The 14,013-nt window shown below is 37.0% G+C and overlaps 2 protein-coding genes across 2 annotated transcripts in view; one reads left to right on the top strand and one right to left on the bottom strand.

The window, feature by feature from the left end:
* LOC128221076 (intermembrane lipid transfer protein VPS13A-like) overlaps positions 1-14,013 on the top strand; it is a 115,777-nt gene that overhangs the window by 30,395 nt on the left and 71,369 nt on the right. The window contains exons 15-24 of the mRNA XM_052929518.1: positions 1,185-1,252; positions 1,971-2,048; positions 2,530-2,620; positions 3,002-3,106; positions 3,985-4,043; positions 4,498-4,656; positions 9,034-9,206; positions 10,708-10,825; positions 13,004-13,139; positions 13,836-14,000. Of these exons, the coding sequence (XP_052785478.1) occupies positions 1,185-1,252; positions 1,971-2,048; positions 2,530-2,620; positions 3,002-3,106; positions 3,985-4,043; positions 4,498-4,656; positions 9,034-9,206; positions 10,708-10,825; positions 13,004-13,139; positions 13,836-14,000 (1,152 nt within the window). The remainder of the gene's footprint in view (positions 1-1,184; positions 1,253-1,970; positions 2,049-2,529; positions 2,621-3,001; positions 3,107-3,984; positions 4,044-4,497; positions 4,657-9,033; positions 9,207-10,707; positions 10,826-13,003; positions 13,140-13,835; positions 14,001-14,013) is intronic.
* LOC128221075 (uncharacterized) lies at positions 4,753-8,050 on the bottom strand. The gene is made up of 5 exons (XM_052929517.1): positions 7,989-8,050; positions 6,583-6,673; positions 6,057-6,238; positions 5,496-5,603; positions 4,753-5,060 (listed from the first exon to the last, which is right to left on the bottom strand). The coding sequence occupies exons 2-5, from the start codon at positions 6,662-6,664 to the stop codon at positions 4,989-4,991; spliced, it is 444 nt and encodes a 147-aa protein (XP_052785477.1). The 5' UTR covers positions 6,665-6,673; positions 7,989-8,050; the 3' UTR covers positions 4,753-4,988.

Below are 14,013 nucleotides of genomic sequence, written 5' to 3'. Positions count from 1 at the left end.
GGCCACACTCTGCCCAAAACAGTAAGTCTGGCCACACTCTGTTCAAAACAGTAAGTCTGGCCCCACTCTGCCCAAAACAGTAAGTCTGGCCACACTCTGTCCAAAACAGTAAGTCTGGCCACACTCTGTCCAAAACAGTAAGTCTGGCCACACTGTCCAAAACAGTAAGTCTGGCCACACTCTGCCCAAAGCAGTAAGTCTGGCCACACTCTACCCAAAACAATAAGTCTGGCCACACTCTGCCCAAAACAGTTAGTCTGGCCACACTCTGCCCAAAACAGTAAGTCTGGCCACACTCTTCCCAAAACAGTAAGTCTGGCCACACTCTGCCCAAAACAGTAAGTCTGGCCACACTCTGTTCAAAACAGTAAGTCTGGCCCCACTCTGCCCAAAACAGTAAGTCTGGCCACACTCTGTCCAAAACAGTAAGTCTGGCCACACTCTGTTCAAATCAGTTAGTCTGGCCACACTCTGTTCAAAACAGTAAGTCTGGCCACACTCTGTTCAAAACAGTAAGTCTGGCCACACTCTGTTCAAAACAGCAAGTATGGCCACACTCTGTTCAAAACAGTAAGTCTGGCCACACTCTGCCCAAAACAGTAAGTCTGGCCACACTCTGCCCAAAACAGTAAGTCTGGCCACACTCTGTCCAAAACAGTAAGTATGGCCACACTCTGTTCAAAACTGTTAGTCTGGCCACACTCTGTTCAAAACAGTTAGTCTGGCCACACTCTGTTCAAAACAGTAAGTCTTGCCACACTCTGTCCAAAACAGTAAGTATGGCCACACTCTGTTCAAAACAGTTAGTCTGGCTACACTCTGCCGAAGACAGTTAGTCTTTGATCAAAGCTTATTGTTTTATCTGAAAAATCAGGCCCCAGTTTCTCCAGAAAGTTATAGAGTAAAAACAATTAGTTTGAAATACACCAGGCTTGTTTTGTTTAGCCAGTTAAGGGAATTAATACTTAAAAAAAAACATTTATGAGAAACTGGTGCCAGTTTTGATCCTTCTTTTTTACAGTGATGGTTTTGAAATCAATCATTGTGATATGAACATAAAAAAGTAAAATATACATAAATGGTAAGCTTTGTAGTAAAAGTCATCTTATTGAGATATTCATAAATCTGCATATTCTAAATTTAAACTTCAGATTGATGAAATAAATATAAGATCTTGTTTTCAGTTTGTGGCCTTGAGAATAGTGACAAAGCTGAACAATGTCTCCCTCACCCTGAAAGATGACAAGATAAAGTAAGCTGACTGAGATATCAAATTAATCACTTAGGCTTTTATAAAAGCCATGTAAATCAACTTCTAGGAATCTATATATTGCGCAAAACCCATTATATTTTCATGCCATTTAAAGTAAAGCTGGTTATTGAACTAATTTTAAACCGTAAAAGGTTTAAAAGGTTTGGTTTAATAATGAAACAGACAATCATTGAAGAGATGATATTGCCTATTCATTTGTAGTACGGTTATAGACATAAGTATTGATCCCTTGCACGCAGACAGACTCAAACATGGTGTTTATAGCTGTCATGAATGTATAATGTGATAGCCAACTTCTCAATAAGGCTTTAAATCAAGCAGGAACTCAGCATCAGAAGTGTTTTCCTGGTTTCTGCATGGGTCATGCAGTACATGCAATATAATCTATTAATAGATCCTACTATTGTACAATTAAAAGTTCAGTTTTTAAATGTTCCAAATTCATTGAAGCGAAAAACTATTAATATTTTGTGGTCTCTGTTCAAAAGGAGTAGTATATTGTTTGTGTGAAAAGACCAACTTAAAGTGACACGCTTATTCAAAAACAATACATGCACATGTATAACAAACATACATTTTGACTGATAAATCTTTAACTACTTACTAAAAACACTTAAAAACATGGACAGCCCTCAAATTTTTGATTTAGAAATTGAGTCTACAAGAATACACTTTAAAATATTTGTAACATTTTCAGGGAGCCCCAATTATTAAAACTTCAGCTGAAGAATGTTTACAGCACGGTGGGTCAGAGGCCAGCAGCTTCCGCAATAAGGTAAGCCATTCAGTGGGTAAGAAATTTTATTCCAAATTAGCTATTCAGATGGAAACATGATCTGATCAGTATGGTATTGAAATGATTGTGTCTGCTTGTGTATGTATATGATAAGGGTTCATAATCAATGAATAAGAGGGCGATGCAATCATTGTTTTACCTATGTACAAAATTGTGTCCATTTTCAGTTTTCCCTTTAAGAAAAACTAGGTTACTACGACCACTTTCACAAATGAAGAAGATTGCCGGAAAATGAACTATGGTATTGTACCAAGATCCAGTGTACCTCTTCTTGTTCTTCTTCTATGTCTCCTAAATAAGTGGAGTAATCCACTATTGCATCTGTTTCCTTTACAGTGTAGAAGCTACAAAGTCCAGACAGTGCTTGGTACCTACCAAGGTGACTCTGGTTCAACAATGTTTTCCTCTACAATGTAAGATAGAATAAATAAGTGTTAACCTGTCTTTTTCTGCCATACAGGGTAGAAGCTAAAATGGACCGTCTGACAGTCCTCGGTACCCAGCAAGGTGACTGTATTCCCAGAATGGTTTCTTCTGTGGTCACTGATCAGGTATTGTTATATGAAATAAATTCTGTTCAAGAGTTTGATTTGCAAATTATATAATCAATTATATGTGTAAAATGAATTTGAAATTTGAGGTCCATTAAATCGGAACTTTTTTGAGATACAAAGTGACCATTTTGAATCCCTAAGATACTGTAATACAAACTTGAAGATTATGCAGATACTTACCGTAATTGCAGACAACAATTTCATTTGTACAACTGTGAGACATATTCATAAATATTCTGAATGACAGCTCCCATATTTATTTATTAGTTGCAAGGATGTCAAATTATTGTTATAAAAGAATGCTTCGAGCCCCTGTTCAGGGGTTTTACTTCTCCTGAATCCCCTATGACATTGAAAATACCCTTGGTTTATTTACAGGTGATGTCACTGGTAGATTTCCAGTTTGAGACAAACCCCCTGGATGGGGAGTGTGACGCCAGAGTGAAGGTTGGGGCTCGTCCTGTACAGATTATCTATGACGCTGTAAGTATAACTTTTGGGGCCCAAGGTCTCTTACCCGTATTTACAGAATCTCTTACCAAGCTTCTCAAGTCTGGATTGCCCTTTTCAAAAGTCAAGTCTTGCATAGTGACAAAAGTCAATATTAATATGATGCTAAATTTGTGTAACAAATGCCCTCAATTACCTTCTTTGTTTAACAAACGCCCTCAATTACCTTCTTTGTTTAACAAACGCCCTCAATTACCTTCTTTGTTTAACAAACGCCCTCAATTACGTTCTTTGTTTAACAAACGCCCTCAATTACCTTCTTTGTTTAACAAACGCCCTCAATTACGTTCTTTGTTTAACAAACGCCCTCAATTACCTTCTTTGTTTAACAAACGCCCTCAATTACCTTCTTTGTTTAACAAACGCCCTCAATTACCTTCTTTGTTTAACAAACGCCCTCAATTACCTTCTTTGTTTAACAAACGCCCTCAATTACCTTCTTTGTTTAACAAACGCCCTCAATTACCTTCTTTGTTTAACAAAACAGTATTTATTGAATGCAAGTCATTGTCCTTGTGTTTGTCAAGGGTTATCATGTGACTTGTAAAACACTTCATTGGTTTATTAGTGATAAATATTTATATGAGGTAGGTTCAGTGTCATAACAGTTAGGGTTTAAAGCCCTGGTATGGTTCAATCCCTCAATATGGATTACATAACAATACATTGAGTCTGAAACATACCTATCAGTTAGTTGTCACTGCCAACAAGTATGGTTCATTGCCTCACAAGGGATAACATAGTAATACATTGTGTCAGAAACCTAGCTCAGTTAAAGTTGATTGAAGTTAATGCTATGAAAGGCATGGTTGTTCACCTGACTAATATACATGTGTTTCTCTCCTCTCCAGGTGACAGTGAACCAGTTGGCAGGATTCTTCAAACCTCCTAAAGATATTCAACTCAAACAGTAAGTTCTGTTAGGAACAAGGAGTTGGTAATCATACTGCACATTAACGTTTAAAATGTTGTATTCCATATCACTAAGCTGATTTATAGATGACATATATGTAACTGCAGACATTTAGCATTTTGGCAGCAAGTCGTATTTTATAGTGTTGGCTCGGGGCTCATAAAAGGATTGGTTAATTTTCATCATTCTTTCATTTACCAATCATATATTGAAGGTTTTTATTTAATTCATATGTATAGAACCTTTAGCATTACCACCGTTATTCAGTTTTTAGATGGTTTATGTATTGGTGTAGCCTTGGTGTGTTGGCATTGTCATCCTTCACAATTGTTAACCATGAGTTAAAGCCATACCTCAAAAATCGTCCAAGATATTCAAATGAAACTTGGTCCATATGATGACAATCACTCTGCGGTGCTCTTGTTAAAATATGAAAAAACAATATTTACAGGCTGTCGCAGGCAGCCATGTCAAAGTATGAAGACATCAAGGAACAGACTGCCACAGGAATGCAGCATGCCATTGACCAGCAAAAGTACACGGAGATATCTGTGGATCTTCAGTCTTCATATGTGATAGTACCGCATGGTGGAATATGGACCAAGGGACGGTATGTAACTAAAGATGGAACAGTTGATTTATGTATGCTATTGACCAACAAAGTTACTAGGAGATATCCGGTATTCTCTGTCTTCAACAAAAAAAATTTAAAAGAAAAACAAAATTTATATTGAACTATAAAGGATTAAAAAGTCAAGTGTGTTTTGGCAGAACAAAAGCCTCGTGCATTCTATGCTTCTAAACCTTAAAGTGCTGAGTTCATTTGCAAACAGTAGTTTGATGTTACAATAGTTCAAGCAATAAAGTCATTCTCATATCCACCTGTGAGTTATAATGACCTGTTACATTGAACACAAACACATTGTATGGTTGAATGTCTGTTCATTTGGCCTTTTCAAACTTGATAGTAGCTGTCACATCACTGCCACCATTTTCTGGGCTGTACTTGTATACCTGAAATATATGGAGAAAAATACTGAAAAAATCCTTTACAGTAATCATTGATAATCACTACTACAAAGGACGTAGTTCCAAATGGGGAACAAAATCTGGTATAAAAATGACGGACCCGCTGATCCAAAAATATAACATGTTAACCACTCTGCCATTGACCCCGATAATCTTACCTTATTGTAACCCTCTCTTTTGATTCACAGTTTGCAAAGAAGTTTATGGGAGAACTTTGGACTTATGGGTGGTATTTCAGAATTATTCAGTACACACACTGTCAACACCGTTAAGTATTATTTATTATGCAGGATTGAGCTAGGGAATGTAGAAGTACACCTGCGAATAGAAAAAACAGTGATACATATAAGATCCATCTATCCATTAATTATTCACATGTATTTATGAATAAAATGAAAAGTATATTATTTTCTATTTCACCTTCAATAGTTGGCTTTTGTCATTGAGGGAGTATTCAATTGTACCCTTCTTCATCGTGGTCGGATGCATATGCTGAACAAGCTTTCCATCTTTCCACTCAAAACGCATCTGAAAAATAAAGAGATCTCAGCTACATATGTTTTGAGGATTTTTATAGGCTTAAAGATGTCAACTCTAATTAAAAAGGGAGCTTTTCTTCCAAAGATTTCCTTTGGTTTAAGTTAAGTTAGTTTTACTAAAAAAGTGCACATCTGAAGTTTTGATATTTACCCAGTTGCCATTATGACATATATCATTGCCATCCTCTGATTGGACAAGAGCAACATTTTTTAACCAATTGTAAACAATGTTCCAAGAATCCTCCTCAAATGAGCTCTTGAGAGAATCATCTGATTTGGACATTATGATTATTAAGCTGGGCAGAAAACTTTCAGTATAGTATAAGAATCTGGGCTTTTTCATTTAAAAATCTCATTTCTATGACTGGTGCATGTTTTGTAATTAGAGCAAAAAAATACATTACTCATGCTGTGGATTTTTAACCCTTAATCCTGACCTGACCTTGACATTCTGAGTAATTCCAATAGTGATCTCTTCCCCAAGGCCGCACTTGTATGAGATGACGGATGACGGGTCTGTTGTGGGATTCGGGGTGTTTGTGAACACAATTTTGTCCCCTTCCACTGCAAAAGTGAGTCTGGGACGACTGCTCATCATAGCATTCTTGTCGAAATCAGGAGCCTCTGCAATGCGGAGATTTAGTGATTATTTCATTATTTATAGTATTTATATCATAAGAAAGTATGAAAGAACAATTCCAAAAGTTGTGTATTAAAGACCTTTTGTCGAGATGTAGAAGCTCTTGGGAGAAAGAGGGACAAGCGGATATGTAACACATATTTGTCACACATTCATGCTTTTGATACGCAACTGGGGCCGTAAAGCATAAAGCATCTTAGGGAAAAAATGTTGAATTTCGTGAAACATTGCAGAGGCCCACATTATAAATACATATAAAAACATGTGATGAAAAGTAGAGGGTAAAATTATAAAGAAGCATTATAAATGCCGCCCCTGAATGTGTTACCTATTGCATTTAGGAATGGCTCCATATCATCTTGTTCAACATAGCTCCAAGTCCCAACGATGGTTTTCTCAATGGCGTCCATTTCAAGTCCCTGTATCACAAAACTTTATTAGATTTAAGACAATTGTGTTTGTGGTCTTAAAAACATCATTCATTAATACAGCGTCCATTTTCATAAATGCACCCTTCTTAAATATAAAATAGCATTTGCTGTTGTAAATACAGCATTTGTGGTTATAAAAACATTTGTGGTTATTAAAACAGCATTTGTGATCATAAACACAGCATTTGTGATCATAAACACAGCATTTATGATCATAAATACAGCATTTGTGGTCATAAAAACAGCATTTGTTGTTATAAAAACAGCATTCCTGGTTATAAATACAGCATTTATGGTCATAAACACAGCATTTATGGTTATTAAAACAGCAATTGTGGACATAAACACAGCATTTCTGGTCATATATACAGCATTTATGGTCATAAATACAGCATTTATGGTCATAAACACAGCATTTGTGGTTATTAAAACAGCATTTGTGGGCATGAACACAGCATTTGTGGTCATAAACACAGCATTTGTGATCATAAATACAGAATTTGTGCTCATAAATACAGCATTTTTGGTTATTAAAACAGCATTTGTGGTTATAAACACATGATTTGTGGTCATAAATACAGCATTCCTGGTCATAAATACAGCATTTTTGGTTATTAAAACAGCATTTGTGGTTATAAACACATGATTTGTGGTCATAAATACAGCATTCCTGGTCATAAATACAGCATTTGTGGTCATAAATACAGCATTTGTGGTCATAAATACAGCATTCCTGGTAATAAATACAGCATTTGTGGTCATAAATACAGCATTTGTGGTCATAAACACAGCATTTGTGGTCATAAATACAGCATTTGTGGTCATAAATACTGTATTATATTATAATGCAGCAATGAATGTCTTTCATAAATCAAATTGATTATAATAGCCCAATTTGGCCAACATGGTCTAGCTAAAAGTATATCAGAAATGATGTTATAAACAGGAAATGACATCATATGATGTCAACTGTGATGATATCAAAATAAAGCATACATTTTTGTGCAAATAATTGTCATAAATATTTTCTAAATTAGGCTTTTTGATTTTGCACCAAAATTACTGCAATGCATTTTCTTTGTTTGAATGACCAGGAGTGCTAAAATCCTTAAATTGTCCTGTTCTTTTATGTTCACTAAACAACACTCCCTTCACTTGCCTGGTCAGCAGTAATTATTATAACACTAGTTTTATGTCATGTATTCTCATGACATTTTTTTGTGACAGCCACATTATTTATGATTATTGTTTTCAAGCAAAAAATAACCTTAAAACGCATAGTAGAGGTATATAAAATATTTACAATTTTGAATATATCCAGGTGGAAGTCTTACAATGTGTTCTAATCCGCAGGGTTTATTTGACTACTGACTAGTGTGTCTGTGCCAAAACAGAGATCAATCAATTCTCCAATATTGATTGCCTGTAAACTTTAAGGATTTGAACAATGTTTTATACGCTATATACTTTGAACTACTGAGATTTGGCATTTTCACTTTATAATAAAGACTCACAGCTGCCAAAGCAATTTCATACAGGACTGCAAACAAGAATGCAAAATTCACAGATTGAACATAAACAGATGGTTAAGAAACCTGATAAGGCCAGAATTTATTAATTTTTTTTTGCCGTTCCAGACCAAAATTAAAAAATACTCACAAACTGAAAGTTTTATAGCTCCACTGGTGGTCATTTTTTAATTACGCAATTAAGGGGGTTAAACCCACCCTACCCACACCCAGATATGTGGATAGAGAAATAGCAAACAAACTATTGATTAATTGTGGCCCCATATCATCTCAATTCATACTAAATGTGTAATGTCTGCAAAGACAATCTCTTGATTGTGTTTTAACCCTGGTAGTAAGGCATTCATTTGGGCATTTAACCATATAGCATAAAAGTTATTTAAAATCATGTGTTTTGCACCTTTTAAAAGCACATTAAATAGGACAAAAGTCTTTTTGTCAAGATTCCAAGGAAAACATATTCTACAGCCAAAAATGTATTTGAGTACAATTCATGGTTTTTGAACAATTCTCAAGTATATTTCTTTAAACTAGAATTATTTTTCTTCCAAATATTGACAAAATTTTATCAACAGATTCTAAGGGAACATACTTTTTCAAAAAGTAGAAAAAAATGCAAGATTTTGAATCATGCTAAGCTTTTATGTGGTAAATTTTGTTGAGATTGAGATTTGACTGGAGTATTTTTGTGATTATAGAGCCAGGGTTATTTCCAGTCTTGGAACGGGTACCTGTGACCTTTAGAGGTCAAGGAATTTGTCATTATGTAGACTGTGTTTTCTTCCATATTTTTGGACATGTTTTCAATTCTATCTTCAGAGATGTGTCAAAGCTGATTCTCGATCTCGGTCACCTGAAGATTGGATCAGAGAGGAGCCAATCAGACATCAAGAGCAAAAGTCAACTGGGGTCACTGGAGGATGTGATGACCAAGGCTTATGACAAGTTCAATATCAGCCTTGACAATATACAGCTGCTCATGGTCCATGCAAGTGAGTAATGTTCAATATCAGCCTGGGCAATATACAGCTGCTCATGGTCCATGCAAGTGAATTATGTTCAATATCAGCCTCGACAATATACAGCTGCTCATGGTCCATGCAAGTGAGTAAAGATCAATATCAGCCTGGACAATATACAGCTGCTCATGGTCCATGCAAGTGAGTAATGTTCAATATCAGCCTGGACAATATACAGCTGCTCATGGTCCATGCAAGTGAGTAATGTTCAATATCAGCCTGGGCAATATACAGCTGCTCATGGTCCATGCAAGTGAATTATGTTCAATTTCAGCCTCGGCAATAGACAGCTGCTCATGGTCCATGCAAGTGAGTAGTGTTCAATATCAGCCTGGACAATATACAGCTGATCATGGTCCGTGCAAGTGAGTTATGTTCAATATCAGCCTTGATTATATACAGCTGCTCATGTTCCATGCAAGTGAGTAATGTTCAATATCAGCCTGGGCAATATACAGTTGCTCATGGTCCATGCAAGTGAGTAATGTTCAATATCAGCCTGGACAATATACAGTTGCTCATGGTCCATACATCTGCTCATGGTCCATGGTAGTGAGTAATGTTCAATATCAGCCTTGATAATATACAGCTGCTCATGGTCCATGCAAATGAGTAATGTTCAACATCAGCCTGGACAATATACAGTTGCTCATGGTCCATACATCTGCTCATGATCCATGGTAGTGAGTAATGCTCATGGTCCATGGTAGTGAGTAATGCTCATGGTCCATGGTAGTGAGTAATGCTCATGGTCCATGGTAGTGAGTAATGCTCATGGTCCATGGTAGTGAGTAATGCTCATGGTCCATGGTAGTGAGTAATGCTCATGGTCCATGGTAGTGAGTAATGCTCATGGTCCATGGTAGTGAGTAATGCTCATGGTCCATGCTATTGAGTAATGCTCATGGTCCATGCTAGTGAGTAATGCTCATGGTCCATGCTAGTGAGTAATGCTCATGGTCCATGCTAGTGAGTAATGCTCATGGTCCATGCTAGTGAGTAATGCTCATGGTCCATGCTAGTGAGTAATGCTCAATAACATCCTGCACAATATACAGCTGCTCATGGTCCATGCTAGTGAGTAATATTCAATATCACCCTGCACAATATACAGCTGCTCATGGTCATTTGTCTAACTGTCAATGAAACATTTGAAACTCTAGGGGTTTAAGGAATTGTTACTGCACACACAACCAGAGTTAATGAAATTTTACAAGAGGGCTTTTGTGCTTTCAACCATGAAATTAGTGAGGGAAGTGACTGTTTTGTTCCATATTGTCAATGGCAGCATTCAATAATTAACTAGCGTGGGTAAAAGAGAATAGCTTATTAATTTATCCACACAATAGCTATAACATGGTTAAGCAAAATTAAAGAAAACATTTTCCAACATGGTACATACTACACTCGGTGTATGAATAATAAATATCACAGTTCCTAAGAATCAAGAATGAATTCAATATTTATGTTACAGATGAGGACTGGCAGGCTATCCGGAGACTGAAAGACTCCCCCACCCACATCCTGTGTCCCATCTCCCTGAACATTCTCCTGGAAAAGTGTATGTTTGACAAGGACCCAAGGATGGCCAGGTAAGTGCTGTAGTGGGTAATTGTATGTAGGCGTTATATAGTGGGTTATTTTATGTGAATGGGTATTGTGGGTTATTCTATGTGAATTGGTATTGTGGGTTAGTCTATGTGAATGGGTATTGTGGGTTAGTCTATGTGAATGGGTATTGTGGGTTATTCTATGTGAATGGGTATTGTGGGTTATTCTATGTGAATGGGTATTGTGGGTTAGTCTATGTGAATGGGTATTGTGGGTTATTCTATGTGAATGGGTATTGTGGGTTATTTTATGTGAATGGGTATTGTGGGTTATTCTATGTGAATGGGTATTGTGGGTTATTCTATGTGAATTGGTATTGTGGGTTAGTCTATGTGAATGGGTATTGTGGGTTAGTCTATGTGAATGGGTATTGTGGGTTATTCTATGATTGTGAATGGGTATTGTGGGTTATTCTATGTGAATGGGTATTGTGGGTTAGTCTATATGAATGGGTATTGTGGGTTAGTCTATATGAATGGGTATTGTGGGTTAGTCTATGTGGGTGCTAAAGTGAGTTTTGTGAGTGGTGGAGTTTCTTATTTTATGTGGGTGTTATATTTGGTTCTATGTGGGATATAGAATGTGGGTGGTATAGTGGGTAAGTGTAGTATGTGACTGGTATAGTGGGATATAGAATGTGGGTGGTATAGTGGGTAAGTGTAGTATGTGACTGGTATAGTGGGATATAGAATGTGGGTGGTATAGTGGGTAACTAGTATGTGACTGGTATAGTGGGTAACTAGTATGTGACTGGTATAGTGGGATATAGAATGTGGGTGGTAAAGTGGGTAAGTGTAGAATGTGACTGGTATAGTGGGATATAGAATGTGGGAACTAAAGTGGGATATAGAATGTGGGTGGTATAGTGGGTAAGTGTAGTATGTGGGTGGTATAGTGGGATATAGAATGTGGGTGATATAGTTGGTAAGTGTAGTATGTGACTGGTATAGTGGGATATAGAATGTGGGTGGTATAGTGGGATATAGAATGTGGATGGTATAGTGGGATATAGAAAGTGGGTGGTATAGTGAGTAAGTGTAGTATGTGACTGATATAGTGGGATATAGAATGTGGGTGGTATAGTGGGATATAGAAAGTGGGTGGTATAGTGAGTAAGTGTAGTATGTGACTGATATAGTGGGATATAGAATGTGGATGGTATAGTGGGATATAGAAAGTGGGTGGTATAGTGGGATATAGAAAGTGGGTGGTATAGTGGGATATAGAAAGTGACTGATATAGTGGGATATAGTATGTGACTGATATAGTGGGATATAGAATGTGGATGGTATAGTGGGATATAGAAAGTGGGTGGTATAGTGAGTAAGTGTAGTATGTGACTGATATAGTGGGATATAGAATGTGGGAACTAAAGTGGGATATAGAATGTGGGTGGTATAGTGGGTAAGTGTAGTATGTGACTGATATAGTGGGATATAGAATGTGGGTGGTATAGTGGGTTGTAGAATGTGACTGGTATAGTGGGATATAGAATGTGGGTGGTATAGTGGGTAAGTGTAGTATGTGACTGGTATAGTGGGATATAGAATGTGGGTGGTATAGTGGGTTGTAGAATGTGACTGGTATAGTGGGATATAGAATGTGGGTGGTATAGTGGTGAGTGTAGTATGTGACTGATATAGTGGGATATAGAATGTGGGTGGTATAGTGGGTTGTAGAATGTGGGTGGTATAGTGGGATATAGAATGTGGGTGGTATAGTGGGATATAGAATGTGGGTGGTATAGTGGGATATAGAATGTGGGTGGTATAGTGGGTAAGTGTAGTATGTGACTGGTATAGTGGGATATAGAATGTGGGTGATATAGTTGGTAAGTGTAGTATGTGACTGGTATAGTGGGATATAGAATGTGGGTGGTATAGTGGGATATAGAATGTGGGTGGTATAGTGGAATATAGAATGTGGGTGGTATAGTGGTGAGTGTAGTATGTGACTGGTATAGTGGGATATAGAATGTGGGTGGTATAGTGGGATATAGAATGTTGGTGGTATAGTTGGTAAGTGTAGTATGTGACTGGTATAATGGGTTATTCTAAGTGAATGGTTTAGTGATGTTTACTTATAGTTAGATAATTTCTCTTGCTGTAAGCATACAGCTGTATTAATAACTGTTATATTTTTAATGTCCTCACTTACAGGATGAAGGTAAAAGGGGAGCTACCCTTGGTCAGCCTAAATATATCGGACAAGAGGCTACAGGAAGTTATCTCCCTTGCTACCAGTATTCCTCTCCCGGAGTCAGAACCTGAAGCACCCAAGGACCAATTTGCTGAGGTATGTGTTCATATATAGTGTATACCAATTAACTTGAGTTTGACTGTTTTGAAGATGAACCTACATAGAATCAAGATAGATCAAAGTGCCATAGAAAAACATTACTTATTCTGTTAACAACATTATGCCTTCTATAACAGATTCCACCAATGAAATGAGAGAAATGTCTACCTATATGTGATATATTTCCCAGAACACTAATATTTAATCCAAAGTTGACAGGACAGAAAAAATGGATGTGACTGAGAATTAAAAGAAAGTGGCAATTATCATCACAAACACTGGTTGAGGTTTTAGATTGTAAAACAAGACAGGTCACAATTTTCATAATCATCAATAATTAAAACTCAGAACAGGACTCCCATCTTTCATAAACATGGTCACAGCCCACTACCAACAGTTGATTCAACAGAAAGCAGGATCACAGAAAAGACCCTATCTCTGATTATTTATTATTATTTAAATAGTCTTAATCTCAACATCATCTGATGGTTGAAATTAGCACTAGCCAAATAGCTGTGCTCTGGCAGAATACTTTGTTGACTGGCACAAATTCCAAGATTTTATATAGCAGGGTTGTACAATTTTGATGCCAAGCACATGTGTGAGATTTCAGGCTTATTAATCCAAAAGTGTAATCTCACTGACTGTGCATCATGTCAGTACTAATTTAGATATTTCATCTTTTGGCTTCAGGGTCCTAGTACGCTACCTACAGTTGACATCACAGAAAGCAGGCTCGCAGAAAAGGCTCAATCCATGGTTGCTACTGGTGACGAGGGGAAATCCCCGCCGGCTCGCAGTGAATCACAGGAGTTTGTTAACTGTACAGACCTTGAGCTCACCTTCGTGTTGAAACAGGTACGAAGATATT

This window comes from Mya arenaria, chromosome 16 (genome assembly GCF_026914265.1).
Source record: "Mya arenaria isolate MELC-2E11 chromosome 16, ASM2691426v1".
Lineage (NCBI taxonomy): Eukaryota > Metazoa > Mollusca > Bivalvia > Myida > Myidae > Mya > Mya arenaria.
The sequence above is the reverse complement of the archived record's forward strand: the minus strand, read 5'-3'. Positions and strand labels throughout refer to the sequence as shown.

Excerpts from the sequence above, each read along its gene's own strand:
- LOC128221075 (XM_052929517.1), bottom strand. The coding sequence starts at position 6,664 with ATGGACGCCATTGAGAAAACCATCGTTGGGACTTGGAGCTATGTTGAA. Across the intron at positions 6,239-6,582 it reads GCCATTCCTAAATGCAATAG|AGGCTCCTGATTTCGACAAG; the intron begins GTAACACATTCA and ends TCCGCATTGCAG. Across the intron at positions 5,604-6,056 it reads GAATTACTCAGAATGTCAAG|ATGCGTTTTGAGTGGAAAGA; the intron begins GTCAGGTCAGGA and ends TTTATTTTTCAG.